The sequence below is a fragment of the Sarcophilus harrisii genome, chromosome 2 (genome assembly GCF_902635505.1).
Source record: "Sarcophilus harrisii chromosome 2, mSarHar1.11, whole genome shotgun sequence".
Classification (NCBI taxonomy): Eukaryota; Metazoa; Chordata; class Mammalia; order Dasyuromorphia; family Dasyuridae; genus Sarcophilus; species Sarcophilus harrisii.
In genome coordinates, this window is record NC_045427.1 from 624,414,919 (window position 1) to 624,440,743 (window position 25,825).

At 40.5% G+C, this 25,825-nt stretch overlaps 1 protein-coding gene across 1 annotated transcript in view; it reads left to right on the forward strand.

Annotated features, from left to right (window-relative positions):
* Nucleotides 1-16,445, forward strand: part of CRTC3 (CREB regulated transcription coactivator 3) — an 82,184-nt gene extending 65,739 nt beyond the window's left edge. Inside the window, exons 10-15 of the mRNA XM_031956702.1 lie at nt 5,022-5,239; nt 8,395-8,693; nt 11,302-11,496; nt 11,595-11,675; nt 12,512-12,617; nt 13,287-16,445. Coding sequence (XP_031812562.1) covers nt 5,022-5,239; nt 8,395-8,693; nt 11,302-11,496; nt 11,595-11,675; nt 12,512-12,617; nt 13,287-13,495 — 1,108 coding nt within the window. The 3' untranslated portion in view covers nt 13,496-16,445. The remainder of the gene's footprint in view (nt 1-5,021; nt 5,240-8,394; nt 8,694-11,301; nt 11,497-11,594; nt 11,676-12,511; nt 12,618-13,286) is intronic.
* Nucleotides 16,446-25,825: the final 9,380 nt, after the last annotated feature.

The following is a 25,825-nucleotide window of genomic DNA, read 5'->3' on the forward strand; positions in this document are numbered from 1 at the left end:
ACATGAAAAAACTTTATATAATTTTTCTTAAGTTTACATTACATTTAACACTGTGGTACCATTTCTAACAAAAAAGTAATGAAAAGAAGAAAAACCTACCTACCAGAAGAATATTCTTTCTGCCATTAATTACAGAGAAGTTGGGGGACTATGATGGTCTCTTTCACTCCAGCCTCCATAAGAAAAGAGGACTAGGACAAAAGAGCAAAGTCCCAAAACTTCTGCTTCCCTAACTATCAGACAGAGGAGAAAACAGGAGTAATAGCCACAGGGCTTCTGTTCTCCTGAAAAGGGAGAGACAGAGAAGTCAAGTGCTCCTTATTAGGTCCTTTGTTTGGTAAGACCTCGGCAGTGTAAGGCAATTCCTGTATTCCAGGTTTTGAAAGATAGGAAAGCATCCCATCCTGTCTTTTCCACAAAAGAGTGAATTGTGAATTTTTTTTCCTTTTAAAAATTTTTTTTTTTATTTAATAGCCTTTTATTTACAGGATATATACATGGGTAACTTTACAGCATTAACAATTGCCAAACCTCTTGTTCCATTTTTTCACCTCTTACTCCCCACCCCCTCCCCCAGATGGCAGGATGACCAGTAGATGTTAAGTACATTAAAATATAAATTAGATATACAATAAGTATACATGACCAAAACGTTATTTTGCTGTACAAAAAGAATCAGACTCTGAAATATTGTACAATTAGCTTGTGAAGGAAATCAAAAATGCAGGTGGGCATAAATATAGGGATTGGGAATTCAATGTAATGGTTTTTAGTCATCACCCAGAGTTCTTTTTCTGGGCATAGCTGGTTCAGTTCATTACTGCTCCATTGGAAATGATTTGGTTGATCTCGTTGCTGAGGATGGCCTGGTCCATCAGAACTGGTCATCATATAGTATTGTTGTTGAAGTATATAATGATCTCCTGGTCCTGCTCATTTCACTCAGCATCAGTTCGTGTAAGTCCCTCCAGGCCTTTCTGAAATCATCCTGTTGGTCATTTCTTACAGAACAGTAATATTCCATAATATTCATATACCACAATTTATTCAGCCATTCTCCAACTGATGGACATCCAGTGAATTGTGAATTAAGGGAGTACTTCTCTATTACTGATAGAAAAACCTGAATCTGTGACCCAGTCATAGAATCACTGCATTTCAGATTTGGAAGAAATCTTGTATCCATTTAGTCTAATGCAAACCTGAAAATGTTCTTTTTATAACACATTTGAAAAGTGAACATTCAACCTTTGCTTGACCAGGGAGGGGAATTCAGTAGTGCCCAAGACAACTGTTTCACTTTTGAAAATTTCTAACTGTTAAAATATTTTCCCTAATTTCAATGCCAAATTTACCGCTATAATTTCTATCCTTTCCTTGTTAATTCTGGAACTGGAACTCAGAAAAAAAAACCTAATTCATAGGTTAAGATACCATTATCATGTTCCACTAGTCTTCTCTAGATTAAAAAGCCCTTTTAATCCTCATTTGGTATCAATTCAAAGCATTTTTCCATTTTGGGGCCCTCCTCAGGACCTTCTAGCTTTCTTCGTTGAGGTTTGCCAAGGCAGAGTACAAAATGATTTTTGCTTCCAGATTCCTGAAAACTTTTTCTCAATTAATTAAAATATGACATTAGTTTTCTTAAAAGACATATCATACTATTGACTCATGTTGAACTTCCAGCCCACTAAAACAAACTTCTATCTATGTCTCCTTTATTTTATACTTGTGAAGATGATTCTTTGGGGAGGTAAGGGAAAGATTTTACAATTATCCTTTTTAAGATTAAAATTTTAAACTCTTCTAAATTATATTATATAATTTATTAGCCAAACTTTATACATTTGTGTTATCTGTAAATTTAAAGGCATGCCTTTTATATATTTACTTAAATCACTGATATTGTTAAATAGAAGAAGAAATGGTGTAGCCAGTCATCAGGCCATTAATGACCACACTTTGGATTTGGCCATTCAACAACTTTTGATTTCAACTAATAGTATAATTGTAGAAGCCATATGTCTATGTTTTCTTCATAATTTTTTCCTTTTAAGACATAATTAGAAAGCTTCTAAGTTTAATTTCACAATTTGTACCAAAGCATAAAACTAATCTCGCCATCATAAAATGGATATTCTAAAAATTAATTTTATTTTTAAATTAACTTTTATTTTTCACTTAACACACATGTAATTTCTCTGTTTAAAACTATCCCCAGACCTACTGAAAAAGGGAAATGTATTAAATATATATTTAGTGAGCAAGCAACATTGTTCACCATCAATCCTTTGTTGTTGAAGTTGGTCATTAGGTTGGTCAGGGTTCTTAAGTCTTTCAAAGTAGTTGATTTTTACGGTTTTATTTTTGTTGCATAAATTGTTCTCAGGGTCTTTTTTACTCTACTCTATCAGTTCTTGCAAATCTTTCTAGGCTTTTCTGAAATCATACCTCAAAAGTGATAGAATTGGGGTCCCAGGGTACGTAGTACAGTTTAATAACTTTGGGGGTATAGTTACAAATGACATTTGAGAATAACTGGAACAAGTTATAACTATTACCAGTGGAGCAATCTGTTTACCTGAAGCTTCTCTAGCCAACCTAAGTGTGATATAGAACCACAAAATTACTTTAAATTAAAATTTAAAAAAAATTAATGATTTAGAGCATTTTTTCATATAGCTTGAATTTCTTCCTAGAAAACTCCTTTTTATATCCTTTAACTATTTATCAATAGAGAATGACTCATAAATTTGTATCTGTACCTTATAGTACTTGAAAATGATAATTTTGTCAGAGAAACTTTCTGCAAAGATTTTCCCCAGTTAACTGTGTCCCTTCCATTGGTTTTGTCTGTACAAACTTTAATTTTGCAGAAAATTATCCATTTTATCTTATACAATAATTTCCATCCCTTATTTCATCATGAATTCTTCTTCTATCTGTAGATTTGAAAGGAAATTTCTTCCTTGCTCCTCTAAGTTGTTTGTGATATCATTTTTTTATATAAGTTCTATATATTCATTTGGAACTTAGCTTAACATATAGTATGAGGTGAAAAAAAAAAAAACATAACCTAATTTCTATTGGACTGCTTTCCAATTTTCCTAGCAGTTTTTGTTCAACAGTTAGTTCTTACCCCAGTAACTTGAATCTGAGGGCTTATCAAACATTAGGCTACTAGGTTCATTTATTTCTTTATGTTATACCTAATCTGTTCCACTGAAAACCTTAATTCTTAACCAGTATCAAATCATTTGGACTATTTTGTAGTATTGTTTGAGATTTGGTACTTCTAGGGTTCCTTTCCCTTTTCTACCTTCTCTCCCCCTTTTCTCCCTCCCCCCAGTTATTTCCCCTGAGATTCTTAACCTATTTCTCCTCCAGATGAATTCTATTCTCATGGCTTTTGCAAGTTTAAATGATATGGCACTGAGTGGACAAATTAATTTAGTGTCATTTTTATTATATTGGCTCTAATTGCTCATGGGCAGTTAATATTTCTTTAATTATTTAGGTCTATCTTTATTTCCCTAAAGAATGTTTTTATATAAAATGTTTATAAATATTAAATGTTTATAAATAAATAGGTGTGTTTATATAGTTCTTGTGTATGTTTTAGTAGGTAGATTCCTAATTATTTTATACATTTTTTGTTATTTTAAATGGAATTTCCTTTCAGTCTCTTCCTGCTGGGCTTTATTGGCAACATATAGAAATGCTGATGATTTTACATGGATTAATTTTATATCCTGCTACTTTGCTGAAGTCATATTTCTATTTCCTTCACAAGGATAGTATGAATAATTTTATCAATTGCTTTTCTAAAATCTAGGTTAACTATACTAACAATACAACCCTTTTCTAGTAATCTTATCCAAAAAAGTATATAAGCTTATTAGCCTGGTAAAACCTTGTCTTGAAGAAACCATGTATATTCTTTGTGATCACCACTTCTTCTTCTTTATACTCTTTATTTGTTTAAACTCTTAAATGTTTTGAATTTTTCATGAATTAAATTTAAATAAAGACATAAATTCATCAATTCTGGGACTTTTCCCTGAGATCTATTGGTCTCTTATTGGAATTAAGTGAGGAGTACATAGATTATTTTGTTGCCCATACACACCTAACAGCCTTTGTACCCTTTTACTACCCACAGTTCCAAACAGCTAGATCGAGTTCTTAACCTAGGGCCTATGAACTTATTTTTAAAAGTATTTTTAATAACTTTATTTCGATTTAAATGGTTTCCTTTAGAATCATGTGTATCTTATTGTATGAATTTTGAAAAATGTTCTGAAAAGTACTTATCATGTGACTGACAACATAGTAAGTGCCTTGGTGACTTGAAAAGAAATCTGTGAGCTAATTGCCATTAATAATTGCCATTCAAAAAATTATTAGGAATCACATGGTAACATGGAGTCAGTTGTTAGCTTATGTTACCAAGGGTGGCCAAGCAAGTGTTCCTTAACACAGTATAAGTAGGTGATGAGTGGATCCCTGTTTTTGTATTAAAATATAAACACAGATTTAGAGAAAATCTTAAAAGTTGCCTTAAATTTGCAACCTATTTAATAATGTATTCTGGCATATTTGAATGTACTTTATTTCATCTGAGACTGAATTTCCTAGCTCAGTTGCCTTCTAGAGAGGATGCTATTCTTGACCTGTGGTGTCTTGTTTTTGTTGATGCCTTATGCCAGTACTCTTGCTCTCCTTGAGAGAACACATCATTCTTTCCTATCTTTGGGTTTTTGAGAGTATATCTTAAAAAGAAAGAAAGAAAGAGAGAACGGAAGGAAGAAAGCCTAGGGAGTGAATGACCTGAGTGATCTAGAATAACTTTTGGGAAAGATGGTATAGAAATCTCATATCTAAACACTTATGTAAATATGAAAAACGCCTTGATAAGAATTGTAAATTATGGTAATGACATTATGCTGTTATTTTAAATTGGTGTACGTATGCTTTCCTAGCCCATTACTTTGAAAGCTAATTTGTCTTTCTTCTTCTAGTGCCTTTCCACATAATGGCCAGAACACAGGCCTAGCACCTTTTCTGGGGAACTTAAACACTGGAGGGTCATTACCAGACTTAACCAGCCTTCATTCCTCGTCCCCTCTACCTGCATCTTTGGATCCTGATGGCCACTGGTATGGCAGTATGAGTGTTGGCAACAGTATGGGAAATCTCCCGGCTGCCATGACTCATCTGGGGATTAGAAGCTCTTCAGGTAATTGGTTTTCATCAGTCAGAAGGAGGGCAGCAGGGAAGGGTGCTGTAGTGCACAGAGCGCCGGGCTTGGAGTCCGTCAGACTCATCTTCCCGTGGTCAAATCCAGCGTCAGATGCTCACTGGCTGCATGATCCTGGCCAAGTCACTTCACCCTGTTTGTCTCAGTTTCCTCATCTGTAAAATGAGCTGGAGAAGAAAATGAAAAACCACTCCAGTATCTTTGCTAAGAAATCCCCAAAATGGGATCGCAAAAAGTTAGACTGAGCAACAACAGGCATGAGGACTGATGAAACAAAGGTACAAAGCGGGGCCACATGCCCTACTCCCAACCAACTATGCGACTTGTTAACAACAATAATAATATTTGCCTATATTCACATAGTATTTTATAATGTGTGTACAAGGTATCATATAATTTCATTGAATGAGAATAGTAGAAAAGATAATGTAGTTTTAATCTCAGTTTTATGCATCTCTTCTCATGCCTCATCATGGCCCTTACTTTTTGGATTCTCAGGAAAAAGATCATCAAAAGCTCATAACTTTCTTTGTTAGAAATTCAGGGTTATTCAGCTAAATTGAAAAATAAGCTATTTCACAATTTTATACGGCACTAGCCTTATTATTTTGCATTTTGATATGTATGTAGTAATGAAAATAGATGCAGTCATACTTTATCTTGAATAGAAAATGTCATAATTAAGGAGTTTGGTTTAAAACATACTTGAAAGTATGGTAATATCTTTAATGATGATATTAATAAAATAATAAAGAAATAATTAATGAAGTAATACTTGATTGATAAAATAATGTCCATTTAGTATACATACTTGAATAAATTATTGATTGAGTCATGTCCCTCTAAATTGACTGCTCAAGTCAAAACAGGCAACTGAGGGCAGTTATGAATCCTTACTCAATGGAGAATAATAAGAGCTGCTACATTTGCAGCAGTGTTAGGAAGAGTTTACAGTTACAAGTTTCTTGAAAACAATTTTCAGCAATTATTTTAAGGGGTTAAATTATTTTCAGCCTCCTACCCACGCTTTTTGATCAAAGGTAGAGCACAGAATATAATTATAAAGCAACGAGACTAGATTTTTCAAGCAAACATACTAGGTCTTCTTTCATTCAATAAACACTGACTTCTAGTGATTTTCAAAATATTTTTGATCTTCTCTTTGTCAGCTGCTTTCAGCATTCATGGTGCATTTTTTTTTTTATTCTTTTGAAATGTCCTCAATAGTGACATTTCTGTCCCTTGAAAATAGAAATCTTTCAGAACCAAACCTCTTTCAATAAAGTGGGCAGTCACGATGGATGATACTACTTTTAGTCAAATAGCATTTTACAGAATATGTACTATGAACTGTCATGGTGAAAACTGCAAGTTCATTCTTTTTTATTATACAGAATCTCTCAGCTATTCTAGACTTTCTGCATAATATCCCCAGTTAATTATTTGATCACTGGAAATGAACTCTACATGAACAGCACCATTGACGTCAAAGACAGAAAACAGTGTTTCACATTACTTCAGGTCTGAAGTCTTGAGTCTCTGGGCTTTGGGAGTTCTACCACAGATCCTGGCACTTTGTTCCTAGATCATATTGGAAATACTGTGTCATCATCATTTATAATTTTCCTCAAAAGCACATTATTTTTAGCTTTCTTTGAAAAAATAAATGCTCCATTTGTTTTCATGATGGAAAACATGTGATAGACAGTTATCAACAAAAACTTTTTTCATGTTTGATTTTGGGTTTTTTTTTTCCCAGATTGGGGTTTCATTTTCAGCTAGTCCTTTTATTATTCTAAATAACCTGAAACCAATTACTTGGTTTTCCAACATTTTCTTTATCCCAGTGAAATATTGGATAAATGTTTCATGACCTTGAAATTTTGTGCCAATCACAAACACTACAAATTACCCTAAAGTCCTTGTAGTGAGTGGATATTTTTTTCTACAAAAAAGTAGCTCCTATTTCTTTGCTCTAAATTCATTTTCTGCCCCTTCATAGAATTGTCCAACTTCTTTTTCATCATAATCATTAACACAAAGTTGATTGGCTAATCTTGAAAGTATTGCAGCTGTTGAGATATGTTACAACACATCCTAGAGTAACTCTTGCTCTATTTCCACATCTTGTGAGAAAATCAGTCTCCTTACTTCATAGGAATACCTAATTCTTCAGACATGGAAGCACTTTTTGCCTGCATTGGGACAGACTATGATGGACATAATGAGGAAGAAGGCCCTCATTCTTCTTTTCTTTAGCTTCCTTGCTCTATCTCTTTTATTTCTGGCTGAATTATATCGTCATGCAATGTGATAATTTAAAAACTTCTATTCCAGGTAGATTGTATTCAGCCCAGCAAAGTATCAAGAAAAGTAGCCTTGAAATATACCTCCCTTCATCCCTGGTGGGGGGATGCAGTATTGGTCTTTCTTACTGTTTTTATTTGTTACAAGGGTGGTTCTGTGGATTGGATAGGCAGGAGCAACAGAAATGATTGTGATATAAAAAATGAAAGGCATCCATAAAACTTCAGTAAGAAAGAAAGAAAACCACTCACATTTGCAGTTCAGAGGAACCTGCTCAGATTCCCAAACTCCTCTGGGAGCTGAACGGGAATCTACTCGGGCAAGAGCCCTTCTGCTGCTGCTTGGTCCTGCGCCCTCCGCCAAGGGGACCAATGGAGGGACTTGTCTTCTGCTCTCCATGATGTTTTGTGGAGAAATGCAGAGACTGCACTTGGAATTTGGTGGGATTCTTTTCCCTGATTGTGCTTGAGTCGTTTCTTTTGTGTCTAGCTCATAGTGACCCCATTTGGGTCTTTGGGGTGCAGCATCTGAAGTGGTTTTACCATGAGCTTCTCCAGCCCATTTTAGAGATGAGGAACTGAGGCAAATAGAGTGAAGGAACTGGCTCCAGAGTCACCCAGATGGGAAGGATCAGGGCTGGGCTACCGTCAGCGGTGGCATATATCCTATTCGATGTATTTCAGAGCAGAGAAAGTGATCAAGAATATGACTTAAAGTTTTGTCAATTATGGTTGATGGGAACTCATGTTTTTCTTAAGTTTTGGAAAATAAGATTCAGAGAAGCCTGAACTAGTGAGAATAATGGTGAATTTGTCATCTTCTCTTAGGTCTTCAAAGTTCTCGGAGTAACCCCTCCATCCAAGCCACACTGAATAAAACAGCACTTTCTTCCTCCCTAAATATCTGCCCGCAGACGTCAGCTCACAACACCTCTGCTCTCCAGCCTTCACTCCGTCTGTTTTCACTTAGCAACCCTTCTCTTTCTACCACAAGCCTGAGCGGCCCAACTCGGCGTCGGCAACCTCCAGTGAGTCCTCTTACACTCTCCCCAGGCCCTGAGACATCCCGAGTTTTCAGCCGACAGTTCTCCTCTACCAGTCCACTGAGCCAGCTCCCCACCTCCCAGGTAAGCCCTGGGGCCAGACTCAGCCTGGAGCAATGAGGTGTCATTCACTAAGTATGATGTTTCCAACAGGTCATATTGAGTCATGGTTCCCCCATTCATTAAATGAAGACTTGATCCAGATCTCCATAAGTCTTTCTCCTTGAATTATTTTAAAATAGGCCTTCTGTACCAAAGATCGCTGGGTACCAGTGTCCAAATGTACGTTATACTCTCTAATTCAGGAAAATGCAATGGGCAGTGATATAGACAATTCAAAAGTTGTTTTTCTTTTTTTTTTAAAAAATATGTACTTATTTATTTAAAACTTAAATTCAAAATCAAGAAAAAAAACAAGATAGAAAAAGAAAGGAGAAAAAATTGTTGTGTGCCCAGCAGAACATGGAGAGGATTCAAAATGTTAATTTTTTAAAAATATTTTTATTTTCCCAGTTACATGTAAAACATTTTTCTAAAACCCTGAGTTCTAGATTCTCTCCCTTCCTTCCCATCTTCTCCCATTGAGAAAGCACATATGAAGTTATACAAAACATTTCCATAAAACTCATATTGCAAAAGAAAACATAGATCTTCCCCCAAAAACAAAACAAAACAAAAATGAAGTTTTTAAAAAAAAGTATACTTCAATGTGTATTCATACTCAATCAGTTCTTTCTCTGTGTATAGATAGCATTTTTCATAAGTCCTTCAGAGTAGTCTTGGATCTACATTGTACTGCCAAGAATAGCAAAGTCATTCACAGTCAACTGTGAATCACCTTACAGTATACCATCGTCATCTGCAAAGAAGAATAGTTTTGTTTCCTCATTACCTATTCTAATTCCTTCGATTTCTTTTTCTTCTCTTATTGCTAAAACCAACATTTCTAGTACAATATTGAATAATAATGGTTGTTTCACTGGGAATGCTTCTAGCTTATCCTTTGGGGGCTTTTTTGTTTGTTTGTTTGTTTGTTTATTAAAGCTTTTTATTTTCAAAACATATGCATGGATAATTTTTCACCATTAACCCTTGCAAAACCTTGTATTCCAATTTTTCCTTCCTTTCCCCCTACCCCCTGCTCTAGATGGCAAGTAATCCAATATATGTTAAACATAGTAAAAATAGATATTAAATCCAATATATGCGTACAGAGCCTATTCTTGGTACCTATAATACGTGCTGATGGTTTTAGATAAATACTACTTATTATTTTAAGGAAAATTCCAAGTAATAAAACTTTTTAAGAGTTCTTTACAGGAAATGCCAGAAAGGATACCAAAGATGTCTGATACTCACTAAATTAGATGGGGTTTATTTCCCTGATCTTCTCTCTTTATAGATTGAAGTTGAATAATGTGGCCTAATGGAAAGATCAGTGGGCCAGAAATAAGCCAATCTGTATTCTAGCTGCAGCCTTACTATAAATAGTTTACTGTGTGACCTTGGGCAAGTCACAAATTGCTGAGCTGCCTTGCGGCTCTAAGTGATATGAAAATTTATAAAGCCCTTTAGGTAGTGAAGACACCAGAAATGGACTAAAGAAATCTAAAGAGGAAGAATTAGAATTTCTGATCCCATTCAGAAGCCATGGATGCAGGATAGGAAAAAAGTCTGCTTGTTGACTTGATTGGATCCGAACACTTTGCAGTGGTCATAGCTTTTTAGGTGCTTCCTACCAATGAAAAGCAGTTGAGTTGTGTTAGATCATTAGATCAGAGGGGCAGGAAACACATCTTAGATAAAAAAAAAAAAAGCTTTGTAATTCTTTGTAATTCTAAATTTTAAATAAATGTAAGTTGGTGGTAGAACTAAAAACTGCTGACATTTACAAATTGTTTGAGTAATCTCTTGTTCTTTAGTAGAGTGAGTTATTTTTAAAAGTTTATATTTTTAAATGTTTTTATCTCACCTGACTCCTTCCCTTCCCCTTCTGCCCCCAGCTGTTTCCTGGATGCAGAAAAGACAACAGTCTTTATAATCAAGGTCCATTCTAGAGCAGAGATTTTTTAAATCAATAAACACTTATTAAGGGCTTGCAGTATACTGTGCTAAGCATTGGGGATGCAAAAAAGGACAAAAGCAGCCCCTATTCTCCAGGAGCCCCACAGTCTAATGGATTCCCCCTTAATTGTGTCATAGACCTCTTTTGCATTTGGTGAATGATCTGTGAACCTCTGAATACTGATTTTAATTATCTAAAATAAGACACATAAAAATGTAAAGGAAATTGTTCGTATTGAAATACAGTTCCCTATCCATCTAACTATTTAGATAGCTTTTAAAGATCATTTACCCCAGATTAAAAACCCTTGTTCTAGGCTGAATTACATTAGATGCACAAGGATTATAATCTCATAATTAATTCTTGTGGGTAATCTGTCTTAAAACATTTTTTTTAAGTTGGAGGTTAGTGGAAATCAATACCAAATGGCAAAAAGACTTTTGTGGGGAAATGAGATAAGACATACATTTTGAAGGAAGAGAAAGCAATTGTTTAAAATAAGTGATTGAAGGGGGGAAAAATTATTGTTGAATGAAAAGGGCAACAGACTCATCCATCTCTCCCAATATTTCTTAGTTGTAGTAATGCAGAAGTTATTTGATTTATGTGTTTTTGTTTTCTTTCCAGGTTGTTTCTTCTGAGCGAAGTCCCCTTTCCTTCCTTCCCCCAGAAGGTCAAACCCCACTACCACCACCTTATTCCATGCCCCAAGAGCTCCCTGAGTCCCTCCTACAACCCAGAGCCCAAGAACAAGCCCATGTCCAGCAACCCCACCTCTCTTCTCCACCCTTGCATTCAGAGTTTGAGCTCCTCTCTCCTCATGTAAGTAACAGAAGGCATTCCTGGCAAGGGAAGGAATACAAAATGGTCTTTGTTTCATACTGAAACCAGATCTAACTTTTTGCCTCTTATTTTTGAAGAACTCTTCTTTGACCAGCTTTTTTCCAGATGTGTGCTTTGAACAGCAGACCATAAGACAAGGGCCAGCCTTTGCTCAACAGGTAGGTAAATCTTGGGATACCAAAATGTTTTGTATACCCCCCCTTTGGTGTGAACCATATTTTCCAGTCGTTCACATCAAAACCTATAATGGTAGCAAGGCAATTCTTTTTTGTTTTTATGTGGTCTCTCCTGTGGCTTTTGAATACTTTGTATCTCCAGATCTGTTTTATTACTGCTTAATTTAGTGCCTGGGCTCAGCAGGGATGACCATGGTCTTATCCAGGGATGGCCCCTGGAAACAGTGCTAGGGCTGAGAGAGAAGCCAGGAGACAGGTGGCTTATTGGGAAGGCACTGGCAAGGGGATTGGGGCTGGGAGGTGGGAGCTGGATTCTGGTCTGACAGAGCTTGTGGGAAGACCGGGGGCTTGGCACAAAGTTCTAAAACATCTGTTGATTGGTTTTCTGAAAACTGGCAGAAGATGAATTTGTAGAAACTTCTTCGTGAGTTACACCCAGTTTTTCTGGGACTTTATTTTGGAATAGCACTGCTATTTAAGATGATTTCATCCTCATGTAAAGAAATTGAAACTCGAATCCAAGGACAGGGTTGAGTTGGGTAAACTAAGTGGTGGTTTGGCCTTTTAATCAATTACTCTGGTGAGCCATAATGAACCTCGGAGTTCTGGAGTCTGGCCTGGAGGTAACGGAGGAGAGCTCCTCCTTTGAGGTTACTGCGTGGACTGGTCAGTCACTTTATCTGTAAAGGGGTGTGGCCTTTGCCTTTCTATCCAAGGGCTTTGAATCATACAGGTTCCCAGGGACACAGTGAGTGGTTTGCTGGGGCACAAGAGAACTCGCTTTGAAAGATTAAACCTGAGCCTCTGGTCCTTCACAGGCAGCCATGATGGAGCAGGCTCAGAGGGGACTGCAGAACTCCATTCAGCTGCGACCAAATTTCCTGTATTCTAGCTGCGGGAGTTTCCCAAACACCGTCCTAAATGGTAAGCGTGGGCTGCCTCCCTGATGACACATGGAATTGTGTCATCCTGATGTCTGTGCTGTGGATTCCTTCCACTCCCAAACCTTTGAGGTCACGGGAAAGCACTTGGGGCAGAGGGAGAGAGGAGCTGGGGATGAAATCTGTATTTACACATACCCTCCCCCTGCCAGTTTTAAGTGGGAGCAGGAATAGTGCATAGGGAGGTGGGAAAAGGGCTGGATTTGGAGTCAGAAGACCTGTGTTCAAATCCTCCTGGATAAACTTGGACAAGTCCTGTAAGCCCTAGATCCCCCTCAGTTTCCTCACCTGTAAAATGAATACATTGGGGTGGAGGATTACTGGTGCTTTCTGGTCTCAAAACCTCTGATCTCAGGAACCTAGTTAGAGAGAGTATGTCAGAAATCACAAAAGAAGTGACATAAAAGAAAGCAGAAAGGTCTAGCTGGAAGCCCAGATTTGCTGAAGCTCCATATTCACTGAGCAGAGCAGCATCTCAGAGTCTGATGACAGGGGTTTTATTTAGTGGCTTTCAGACGGCCGTCATGGGGATCCCATCCTGGTACAAAGGGTTTCCGTGTTTCAGTGCACCAGTCTAGGGCTTTCTTAAAAGCCAGGCATGGGATTGCCTCTCTGAGCCAGGCCGTTTTTCTCTCCTCTCTGCATCTCACAGAAGACACCAGTGGCAGTCTGTTCAAAGACCTCAGCAGTGCGCTGGCAGGCCTGCCCGAGTCGAACTTTAGTGCAGACAGCCTCTTTCCTTTGGATGACGAACTCCAGATTGAACCACTGAGTTTGGACGGACTCAACATGCTGAGGGACCCTAGCATGGGCCTGCCTGACCCCTCAGTGGAGGAAACCTTTCGATCTGACCGCCTGTGAGCCAGAGATCAGGCTAGAGCAGCAGACTGTGCCCAAATGGTCCTCTCAGCACCGGAGCCGGCCCGGAAGCCCGCAGGGCAGGACCAGCTCTTGGCCCCCACACAGCAGCCCCTTGGGGCCTGGGATCTGGGGCAGCTGCCTCTTTCCGAGGAGCTTCTCAGTGGGGCCTCACTGTTGGCCCCCCGGAGCTTCACGGTAGGAAAACTCTGACGTGGTAGGAGCGGTTACTGGTCTGGTCTGCGAGTCCCAAGGCTATAAGGTCTGGCAAGGGATGTGGGGCCTGGCAGGTGCTAGAGGGCTTCACAAGCAGCCTGTGGGGCCGGAGCGGGGCGGTGAGTTCTCAGCCGGCTGGAGCTCTGGCAGCTGATCCCAGCAGTCTCTGGTGACCGGTTGGCAATGGCCCCGAGTGAAGAGAGCAGTGTTTGAGACCCCATGGCAAGTGTTCCAAAGAAAGATGGGGAACCCTGGCCAGGTGGTCACTGAGCAGACTGAATGTTAACCTGGCTTCTCTCCCTATCTCAGTGCCTGCTGCTGCTTCCATTGGTATTTTTCACGTGGCACAGGAAGGAGCACTTTAAAACCGAGTCACCCAAGGAATCAGCAGCTGAGGGAGAAGAGATGGTAGAGCCAGGCCCTGAGCTTAGCGGCCATCTCTGCAGGAGAGCAGACAAAAGGGGAGACTGGTTCTGAATCTGGTCAGCTCCACAAGGGGTGCCGGGGACAGAGCTCTCCATTGCCCTCAGTCTGCTCTTTTCTGTGCCAAGGGCGGTCACGCCAGTCTGCCTCACTGGTAGTGACCGGATGATCCGTGAGCCCCAAGAATCTGTCCAGTCTTGCTTCCTCCTCTCTTTTCTGGTCTTTCTTTCTGTCCATCACTTAGCCCGCGGTTAAGTTTGCACATTCACGTGTGTGTGTATCCTTGGACGGCAGGTTCCTCCTTGAGTAGAGCCAGCAGCTTGCCTTTGGGGTCACATTCCACAGAGGGTAGCAGGGCATGGGGTTCAGTTGGTCTAGGGCTGGCCTGATGTGGAGAGAATCCGGATCACAGATAGATGGGATTTGAGGGGCTCTGAGAAGTCATCAACACAGCAAATGCTCCCCATAGATCTGTGTGAATACTGCTTTGAATTTTGTAATTAGAGATTCATTCTTTCCATACTAAAACCATTGTCACTCAATAACCTCAACAGACAGTAATTAAGTAGGTGTTTTTCCCCTGGAAAAGCTCCTTGAGAGTTGGAAAATGCACTGAGTGGGTCCAGCTCCCAGAACAGGCAGAGCCGTGGACTCAGTGATCTTCCTTCGTAGGAGGCTCAAAGAAACTAGGGGCGACTGAGCATGAGAGCCCTGGACTGATGGGCAGGGGTTTAGGGGAGCCCTGGAAACAAGGTGGGAGGACAGCCGGAGCCTCTGCCCTCGTTCCCAGTCTCACTTTTTTGTAGCTGTGCCCGATGTTCAGAAGCAGGAATATTGTGGAGTCTTCTTCAGAACTGCCCCAGTTCTACTCCCTTTGAATGTCCTTGTTCTCAAGAAAGGGCTTTCATCCTCTCACCCATGGCTCAGCCCTGCTGAGAGAAGAGCTCTCTGGTATTGGTGGTGGTTCTGGGGCAGGGCCTTGACTTCCCCCAAGTTCCACAGAGGAGAACTTGCCTGCTTTCTCTCTCACCCTCCTAGGAGGCCTTCCTGTTCCCCAAGACCCCTTCTCCCTCACGTTAGACAGACCCTTGTAGGCCATAAAGGAAGCACTCCAGAGATGTACCTGGGACTAGGAGTCAGGCAGGCTACTGGGAAGAGTTGTTGTGTTCTTCACATTTGGGTTCTCAGGGTGTAATTACCATAGTGTGCCTTCCAGTGTGATTTAATAACCAAATCACCAAAGTGCCTGAAAAAAGCCTCATCATGTCCGACACTCCCAAACTGAAGATGGAAAGAAAATGACCTCATCTATTCAGCTCATCTCCCATAAACCTAATCAAGGAAAGCTGTAGGGCTGATGTTGCGGGGTGTCTATACATGTGCGCACACACAAACAAATACACCCAGATACAGAACGATAAAAGAGACGGTCCCTCCTGTGAGCCGAGCTCCTCTGTAGTTACTTTCCCCCAAAGAGGTCCCAGGGCTCCTATGGCAATCCCAGCTTTGTGCAAATGGAGACCTGGGCAACCGGGTGATCGCGCAGGGGGCGTCTACCAGAGCAGGTATTCATTGCTTCAGAGAGAGTCTAATGGTGAGAAGATTGCTCAGTAATCAGTTTCTCCTAAAGGCCAGATCTTTTCTCTGTGAGAGATGTGGGGCCTGCCTTAGATGGTGGGAAGGATGCAGCACACAGTCAGCCGGGACAGTCTCACTGCGTTCCTTTGGAGGGTCCGCAGCCGCCGGCCAGGCCCCTGTCTCAGAAGCAGCATGTGCTTCACGGGAGACTTGTGGTCAGCCTTTGGTTGCATGGAAAAGAATCACCTGTTTAGTTACTCTCCCTTCCTAGCAGTTACAGCGTAGAACTAAAATGTCTTCATGCTCCCACTCATTTCTCCCTCTGAAGTTGTAAACTTTCCGTTGCCCACTAGTAGGAGAGGACTTGTTTGGTGAATTCAAGATTAAACCTTCACTGTCCTGTAATATTCTTTTTTCTAAATCTACAGTGTATTAGCTGAAATAAAATATGACATATCCGAGCACATCTGTATCTTTGAAGACCTTTCTGGTATTTGTTATTTTAGCTGGCTCTTGTAATTTGTGCACAGATGGTTCTGAGTGTAGCTCAAACATTTCAGAAAGGGACCATCTCTCCTACTAATTGGACTTTCTTTCGGTTATCTAACTTCTGTGTTCCACATTCGATTATATTTTTTAAAAATTGGAATTTGTACAAAGTAACTTCCAAGTTTTATAACGCATTGTTTTACATCTTTCATAATTAAAAGCAGCACAATAAAGTTCTGCACTTGCATTTGGTGTTCTTTTTTTTTTTTTTTTTTTTTAAGCTCACATGGCACCGGCCTGATTTATCCTTGAAGAACCACAGTTTAGGGGGGGAGGCAGCATTTGGAGTTGGGATCTTTTTCTGGCCCTGCTTCCTGCCAGCACACTGACTTGGCCCTTTCTTAAGCACCAAAAAGAAATATGGTCCCTTCTTCTTAATCTCCCCTGTAAGCCTTCATAGGATCTTCCACCGTAGGCTACGAGACAATGATGTGATGAGTGTGATTTTGCCGCCACCGCCACCACTACTTCAATTCTGATTTTATAGCATATATTGCTATTAGTACAGCGGAGCTCTACAGTTTCATCAGTGTGAGTATTCCCTCCACTGACACAGATTTCAATCTTCCTTCAACTTGTATGTGATCCTTGAAATTCGATTAGATTTAACTCAACGAATATCAAAGTGCCTGGATAGAGTTCTCTTGTATGATACCTGGTTTCCTGAGCCCATGGCAAATCCTAAGTAAATGTCAGCTTTTTTGTTTTAAGTTTCTGGGAGCAACAATGCTTATTCTCCATCCGTCGATGTGCTACTTTGTCCATAATTGGCCTGGGCTGGTACATATCCAGCTGTACCCTTCTCATCTTGGTAAGAGCTGTTGTAACTTTCGCTAGGCTACCAGAAGATAGGTACAGGTAGACCTACCTGCGGGATCCCAGGAGTGGTCACCGTTAAAAACTATCTTTAAAAACAGCATAGTCTGGAAAGTGATTGCAGCCCTCTTGTGGGGGTCCCTCCTGGGAGCCAGGTGTGACATCAGTCAGTAGGCAGGGGGGTAAGGGGAGAAGAGACAGAGGCGCTGGTTAGTGTTGCTAAATCACTTGCCCCTTGGAGATTCAGAGGGAGGAGGATGGATTTGTTTGGAAATGACATGGAAGTCAAAATAAAAGAAATACTTTTTGCCTGGGGAAAAGAGCCTACAATTCAGCAACTGTTCACCTCCTAGATGCTGGGTAGAAAGTAGCTTCCCCTGCCCTTGTGGGACTAATGCTCCACTGGGTGTACTCAAATAGTGGGCGATCCCAATGTTAGGTAGAAATTGGCTAGCAATTTTGGAAGTTTTTAACCCAGGGAATGGTATTATTTCCCCCAAAGATTGATATCAGTGAGGGCAAGTTTTGGTGAACACTAAAGGATGATTTTTAACAAAATGTAGAAGAAATTTGCATGTGTATGAAACAGGGAGATAGGGAGGAAGAGAGACAGAGAAGATACAATTACAAATAGAACTAAATGATATTTTCAAGGATTTAGTGTGTTCAGAGTATCTTGGAGACCCCTTGATTACAAACTAGTTGCTGTTTTTTTGTTTTTACCAACTTTCCAGGTTTGGTTTTATTCCCTCATGTGGGTTTCTAGAGAACTTTAGCCAAGGATTCTGTAACTCCTGGGAATGAGAGTAATTTCTGGCCAGGAGTCATCCTTGCCTTCCATTGGTGGTGGTGGGGGGGAAGCATTTCATTTTATTTTCAAAAATGTTCTCAAGTGACTGACTGCAGTGCTTTCCCCTGTATCTGGCTTGTCAGCCAGTTCTCTGCCTGCTATGGAGAAATTCATTCTGAGCATTGGTTTGAGGTAGTGGTCCCTGAGGAGCTGCTGGAAGGATTAGGCTGTAGTTGGAAAGAATTCTACGTTTCCAATGAACCTTGAGTCCCTAAATTAACTGGACAGCCCTAAAGAAGTCTTAAACCTTCCTTCAGTCTCAGTTTCCTCATCTGTAAAAAGGGCTAATTATCTTACTGGATGGTTGTGAAGAAAGCACTTAATTAACAAAAGGGCTATAGAAATACGAACTGTTATCACTCTAGGATGGAAAAACTCCAATTACCAAAATAAACCTCAACTTTAGAAATTAGATTTCTGACTTAAGAACTCTGATCAACACAATGTCCAGCTACAATTCCAAAGGACTTAAGATGAAACATGCTAGGTACCTCCAGATAGAAAACTGAAGGCTCTGACTGCAGAGGAATGGAGCATTAGACCTGGAATCAGGAAGACCAGAGTTCAAATCTGGCCCTTTGACACTATCTGACCCCAGGTAAAACATTTAATCTCTGCCTCAGTTTCCTCAGCTATAAAATGAGGGCACCTACCTTCCAGTTTTGTTCTGAGGATCTAATGAGACATTTGTAAAGCACTTAGCACAGACCTTGATGTGTAATTTTTTTTTCTGGACAAGGCTAATGCCAGAATTTGTTGCACATGACTATATGTATTTGTAATTAAGATTTTTTCATGTTTTTTCTTGCCTTCTCAACAGGTGGGGGAAGGAAGAAGAGAAAAGTTTGGAACTGAAAATAAAATTGAATTTTAAAAACCACATTAAAAAGTGAGATTTTTTAAATGATTTTAACATTTTAAATTTTAGTTTGCAGTAGCTTTCTGATTGGTCTCCTTTTCTCAAGTCTCTCTTCAATTGCAGACCATCCTTTACATTGTTAACAAAGTGATCATCCTGAAGTTCTTATCTGACCATGGCACCCACTCATCCCATTCAGGAAACTCCTATGGTTCTGCTCTCTGCAGGATCAATTCTAAAGTTGTCAGTTTTTAAAGCCTTAGATAATCTGAAGACTTCCTACCTTTCTATTCTTAACAACTTACCCCATATGTTCTTTGATCCATATCACTGACCTTGCCCCTCTTTATCCATGTCTTAATGCATTTTCACAGCTATTTTCCAGAACTAGAATTCACGTCCTTATTTCTGATTTCTCAGTTCACTAGCCTCCTTCAAGTCCTAACTAAAACTCCACCTTTTATAAGAAGCCTTTCTCAATCCCTCAGTCCCTTAATACCAGTGACTTCCTTCTGTTGATTATCTCTAATTTATCCTTTAGGTCTTGTTTGTATGTGGTTATTTGCATGTTTTCTCCCCCATATTAGCTCCTTAAAGACAGGGACGATTTTTGCCTTTCATTATGTACCGGCACTTAGCATAGTGCCTGACATCTAATAGGTGCTTAATAAATGCATGTCGATTGGATTTTTGGTTAGATACTGAAATAAAAATACACAGCAATTTTAAAATCTCCTCCTGTGCCAGATATTGAAGGACCTGGAAAAATGGAGTGATTTACTCAGATAGCAGGTAACAGCTAAGGTTTCATCCCCAGTCTCCTGACATCATCAGTCAGAGACATCCCCATTCCCCAAGAAGAGTTAAAAGCCCTAGTTTTGTGCAGCAAACACCGAAGTGTACAACATGCATCCAGTCCCACTGGAAGGTCAAGGTACAAGCTCCCCTCCCACCATCCACCTGACTGTCAGCGAGTTCAGAGATCCCAGATTTAAAGATGAAAGAGACTTTCTAGGTCATCCACTCAAATTTCCTTATTTAAAAATGAGAGCTAAGGAGGTTAAATGATTTGGAGTTATTAGGATCCAGCAGATATTAAGTGATATATAATGTGAGAGGTGCAAAGGCTTTCCGATCCATCTGTTCCATGTCAAACCAGAAAACTGGACCCTTCATGAATTCCCAGCAGCCCCGTCTGATCTTCTCCCTCTCCTGTTAAGGTTCCATCCCCTCGGCAAAGAAAATTTAAAAGGAATAAGGAATTCTACCCCCAGGACAGGGGTTGCTGCTGCCCATAGCCCTGACATAGGCACCCCACATTGTTTCAGGCATGAAGCTGGAGCCATCAAAGGCATAGTGGGTTCAGATATTTTAATCAACTGTCGTGCTCTCGGTCCCAAGTGGATGTGCCCTGGATCAGTGGGGAGCCAGGGATGGGAAAAGCTAAGTGTTCAGGGTGGTAAATCCCGCTCCAGCAGGTGACAGCTGTTATTGATTATAGGACAGGGACTCTGGGGGAAGGACATGAGCGCTTGCTCACAGCGGCCCTGGGAGGGAGGTGTTGTGAGAACCACCATCATCCTTTTCCTGACAAAGAAGGCCCAGGCCACACAAGTTTTGGCTCAAAGTGTACGCTGCTTCTGCCATGGCTTCCTCTAGGCCTTAACCCAGGGAAGAATGGTAGAGCAAGAGGATGAGTAAGGGACGCTCCTCAGGTCATTTCTGAGGATAGGAAGAGGTGACAACATGTAGGAAAAATTGGGCCTTCTCTGCAGAGCCCAAATTCTGTCTTGAGTCCTTCCTCTTGGAGGGGCGGGGTGAGGTCATTCTCAATCAGCAGCAGCCCAGGAAGAAAAGGCAAGGGCCCACACCATGGAAAGTGGGCAGGAGGTTCGAGATTTTTCAAAAAGACAAAGGGGGATTCTTTTAACTCTGGTAAAAAGGAGCTTGACTTCTGTTCCTGGAAAGATCTGAAGTGGCTTGTTAAATGGATTATGAGTCCCAAGAAAGGGAAATAGTAAGTACTAATGGCAAATCTAAGTTCATTAAAACCTCCTTCCTTCCTTCCTTCCTTCCTTCCTTCCTTCCTTCCTTCCTTCATTTGTTCGTTCCTTCCTTCCTTCCTTTTTTCGTTCGTTCCTTCCTTCCTTTTTTCGTTCCTTCCTTCCTTCTTTCCTTCTCTCCCCGTCCCTCCTTTCTTCACTTCCTCCCTCTCCATGACACTCTTTCACTCTCTGTTGCTCTTTTTCTCCTCTCTCTCTGTTTCTCTTCTGTCTCTGTCTTTCTGTCTTTCTCTTTTTCTGTCTCTTCTCTCTGTCTTTGTCTGTCTATCTGTTGCTGTCTCACCTCTCTCTTTCACTGTCTCTCTTTTTCTCCCCCTCTCTCTTTGTCTCTCTCCTCTCTCTGTCTCTGTCTCTCCTCTGTCTCTCTGTTTCTCTTCTATCTGTGTGTCTTTCTTTCTCTCTCTTTCTGTCTCTTATCTCTGTCTCACTTCTCTCTTCCTTTTCTCTGTCTCTCTGTGTCTCTGTCTCTGTCTCTGTCTCTTCCTCCCTCTCCCTTTCTCCTTGGACAGGGTTAGTATAACAATAGATTAGGAAAATAATGGAATTTAATAAAGAATTCTGTAAAATCTCTACAACACTGGATTAAATTCTTCAGCTAGTGGATTCTCCATCCTCTCTCATCTCTGGTCATTCACAAGAGGGAACTCTAAAAGACGAGCAGTTCCCAGTCTCTCTCCTCGCTGTCTCTGAAAGGGGAGCCCCCCTTCCTTGGGTCATTTATGTGACGGCGGCACCAGTTCCTGTACACCTTCCCACAAATTCCACACCATGAGTCATGGCTGTCACGAGACAAAGAGAAGGAACCACCAGCTTCTCCGGAGCCTTGATCTAATACATCCTGTCTGCCTTAACAACCACAAAGAACAACATGGTTTCCTGCCCAATCACACATTTCTTCAAAGTTTTATTATTCTTGATAATGATATAGATTCACAACATCCAAAACAGACTCGCCTGAAATTGAACCCGGGAGAACATGCATCAGCATCACCTAATCCAAGTAGTAAGGCAGACACTGGGCCAAGGATTCCAGAGTAACAAGGTACCCAGGGAGGCTCCCATGGCCCAATCTATCAGTCCGAATGCCCGCCCTGATATCTGCTCCTCGCCACCAATCATCTGATCCCAGGAATAACTTGGTGGGATGGATATGGGGAGATCCACAAGCAAAAAGTATTCAGAGAACCAACAACTTGCCTATTTTTTCATTGTCTTGGATATTATTAGGGAACGAAGAAACAACTCCAGGCGAGAAACGACTATTCGTGGTTATACCACGGACCTATTCCTACCTAAGGCTTATGGAATCACATCCCAGAGTTTTGGGGGCAGCAGCGTCTCTGTTGTGCTACAGGATCGCAGCTGTGGGAGTGGGTCGGAGGACAAGCCCGGGCCAGCACCACGGAGAGCGGTCCGAACCGGCCCCCAGTCCCTGGCTGTGAGGAGCAGGGTTTTGTGGCTCCAGCTCCGAGGATGGGATCTTGTATACAGGAAGAGCCAAATAATTGTCTGTCATTAAACATGTGGTGAGGGGCTGGGAAGAAGCATGGTGGCGAAAGTAGAGGCCCCCATTCAGCCAAGACAGGGAGGAGAGAATTATCCGGCAGCTTCTCATTTACCTAACGATCCTTGCCGCCTGTGTACTAAGCTGCCTCTAATCCTATTAAAGCAGGAGGGAATGCTTTCTGAGGCCTCTAGATTTCCACAAGTCAAAGCCCCCATTGCCTTGACCTAGTTACACCTGTAGGGCACAGAGAAATCGGGAAGACGCATCTCTCTGAACTCGAATCCAGTCTCGGACTTAACCGCAGAGTGCCTCTGGGCAAGTCTCTGTACCCTGTCTGCCTCAGTTTCCCCATCTGTCTGGAGAAGGAAATGACGGATGGCTTCACTTCGCTAAGAAAGCCCCAAATGGGTCACAGAGTCAGACGTGACTGCCCACAAGGTGGCGGCATCTTCAAGCTACCAGCCTGGCGTCTTTCGCTAGCCAGGAATGGTTTTTCTCTTTCACTTCTAAGGAGACCGGGTCCCAACCACAACCAGGATGTTCCAGGCCTCGGGTCTGGGGCCGTGAAAGAGCGACCTGCGAAAGGCTCAAAATGGCCCCAATTGGGGAAATCTCTTATTTCTGCTCTTAATCTCCCAGCCTCCATTTTGGGATTTCCCCTTCTCAGTCATGACATCTCATGCAAAGGACTCAGATCTTTTTGTTTAAGTGAATTGTTATAATGTAGTAACTTGAAAAAGAGGGGCCATCCCTAAACAAATTGGGAAGAGCTTTTGAATAGCCAGCAATGGGAGAGACTCCCCTTTTTTCTTATTTCTCTCCCCGACTGATGAATGGTGGGACTGAAAGTCTTGGTAACTTATCCCGACACACCTGAGAACACAGAGCTCAGATAGGAGGGGAAAGTCCAGAAGTATCTTCTCCCATTCACTGCCTTCCCCAGCCAGTTGGATTCCACTGGTCAACTACGACGGGAACCTACCCCCCCCCCCCTTTCCCAGCCATTGCATTTTTGTCTTGAGTGAATCCCACCCAAAAGGGTCTGTTGGAGAATAGCAGCTGATGGTTCTCCGAGGCCAGAATGGCCAAGAAAGTGAGGTACACATACCTCTGCTATTCCCTGAATCTTGAAATTCATGGCAGGAACTTTCTTCAAGGATAAAGGTGAACCGCAACCAAAGGACTGTGGGAAATGTTTACCTACATACATTTCCTCCCTTTTCCATCTATTATTCCGTATTATTTGGGGAAGCATGAGAAATGTCCATTGCCCATGATTTCCTCCTTCTGAGATGACTTTCCATCTCTAAGGGAGATGGAACGAATGGGAAGTAGAATATCTTGTCTTATTTCAGGAGCATATGGTGTTAGAACTAAGGGAGACATGCCAGAAGATATTAGTTAGTATAAAAGAAAAATTTAAGCCCAGGTGGTGCTAAGACAGAATGAATAAGTCCCATGCAGAAATATAATGTATACACATTATTGGCCCATTATTCTTATATTTTCTCTTCTTGATCTGTTCTCCAAATCTGTCATTTTTCTTATAGCTATTTCACATTCTGTTCTATTTTGTCATTCTTTATAATCTATTTTGTTATTTCTTGATCTTTCATAGCGTCACTGGCTTCCCCTTGTTCAATTCTAATTTTCAAAGAGTTGTTTTCATCTTTGAGACTCTTTACTTCCTTTTTAAAGCATGTGAACATACTTATTGAAGTCATAACAATAAAAAAATATTGCATAGCAACACATAACTGCACAAACAACAATAAGATCATACATACATACATGTATGTTTTTGCTGTTGTTCAGATGTTTTCATTTGTGCCAAACTCTCTGCAACCTCAGTTGAAGTTTTCTTGGCAAAGATACTTGCGTGGTTTGCCATTTCCTTTTCCAGTTTATTTTACAGATGAGGAAACTGAGGCAGGTAGGGTTGAATGACTTGCTCAGGGTCGCACAGCTAGGAAGTGTCTGAGCCTGGATCTGAACTCAGCTTTTCCTAAGGTGCTCTATTCACTGTGCCTATAGCTATGGGTATACCCAATACACACTACCCATACACAATGATTCTTGCAGAATAACTAACCCAAAGCAATATTTTAAAAGACTGCTACAAAATTACAAAAAATTAAGTAAGACCTTGAAGAACAAATATGAGAAAATCTCTTCTCCTCACTTCATTCCTTTGCAGGAGGGAGATTTGGGGGGATGGAACATGATATATATTTTCAAACTTTGGGGACGTATTAATCCGTTTTGCTGGTTTTTCTTTTTCTTTAAAAATAATTCTTTTTATATGAGATGATTCTTTGAGAGAGGAGTTATGCTGAGAATTGTTGTAATATATCAAAATTTTGTTTAAAATTTTTTAAAATGACACGCTGGATTCTATAACCAGTAAACAAACATCTGAAGTGGAATTCTAACTCAATTTTTCTTGATTTGAAGTTCAGCGCGATGTCACCTACTTGCTTCTAGTTACAGAACATATTTAGACTCAGCCTTTGTCTGGATCTTTCCAATCAAAAATACATCTGTTTCAGGCTGCATGTTATGGGAATGGGGAAAACATATTAGTGTTTGAAGGAAATTAACAAGTTTAGAGAAAGAGAACACAGAGGGAGAAAGACATGGAGTAAGTCTTGAATCAAAAGTGGAACCAGAAAAGTGAGCAGGAATCGAGTCAGTTCAGATGAGCAGCATACAATGGAAGCCACAGATCCCAGAGGGCTGTGGGGTGTCAGGTAACCTGACTCACCTGATCAGAATTTCAGAGCAGATCTAACCCCCCCTTCTTTCTGTCACCTGCCCAGGTGGTGCTATGACAATGAATAAGTCCCAGGCGGAAATATAATGTATACACATTATTAACACATGCATATCATTAGCATGTGAACATACTTATTGAAATCGTAACAATAAAAAACATATTGCGTAGCAACACATAACTGCACAAACAATAATAAGACCATACATACAAACTACCCATTATATACCAATAATAGCTACCGTTTGGTGATGGATTTCTTGTCAGTGTTTTTTTGGTTTTGTTTGTTTGTTTTTTCCAATTTTATTTTATTTAAAGAAACAGAATTGGAAAAAAAGAAAAACAGAAAAGAGATACAAAACAAAATAAACAAAACATTGTCATGTACCCAGCAGAACATCAGAGAGAATTCAAAATATATAACAATGAATTACAGTTTGAAAAAGCAAATATATTATTAGAAGAAATTATACTTACGAACATCCAGCTTTACTTCCTTGTAAACTATTCTTTGTTCTCTATTGTGCACATTTCCCCACACCCTTTTCTCCCTTTTCATTGTCCCCATCATCCTCCAGTGAGCTATAGTTAAGAAAGGATACATTTATATATACATATGTATATATATATATAAAATACACAAATACACACATACATATCTTTCCTGTCCCTGCTGACCTTTTGCTTTAATTCTGTTTC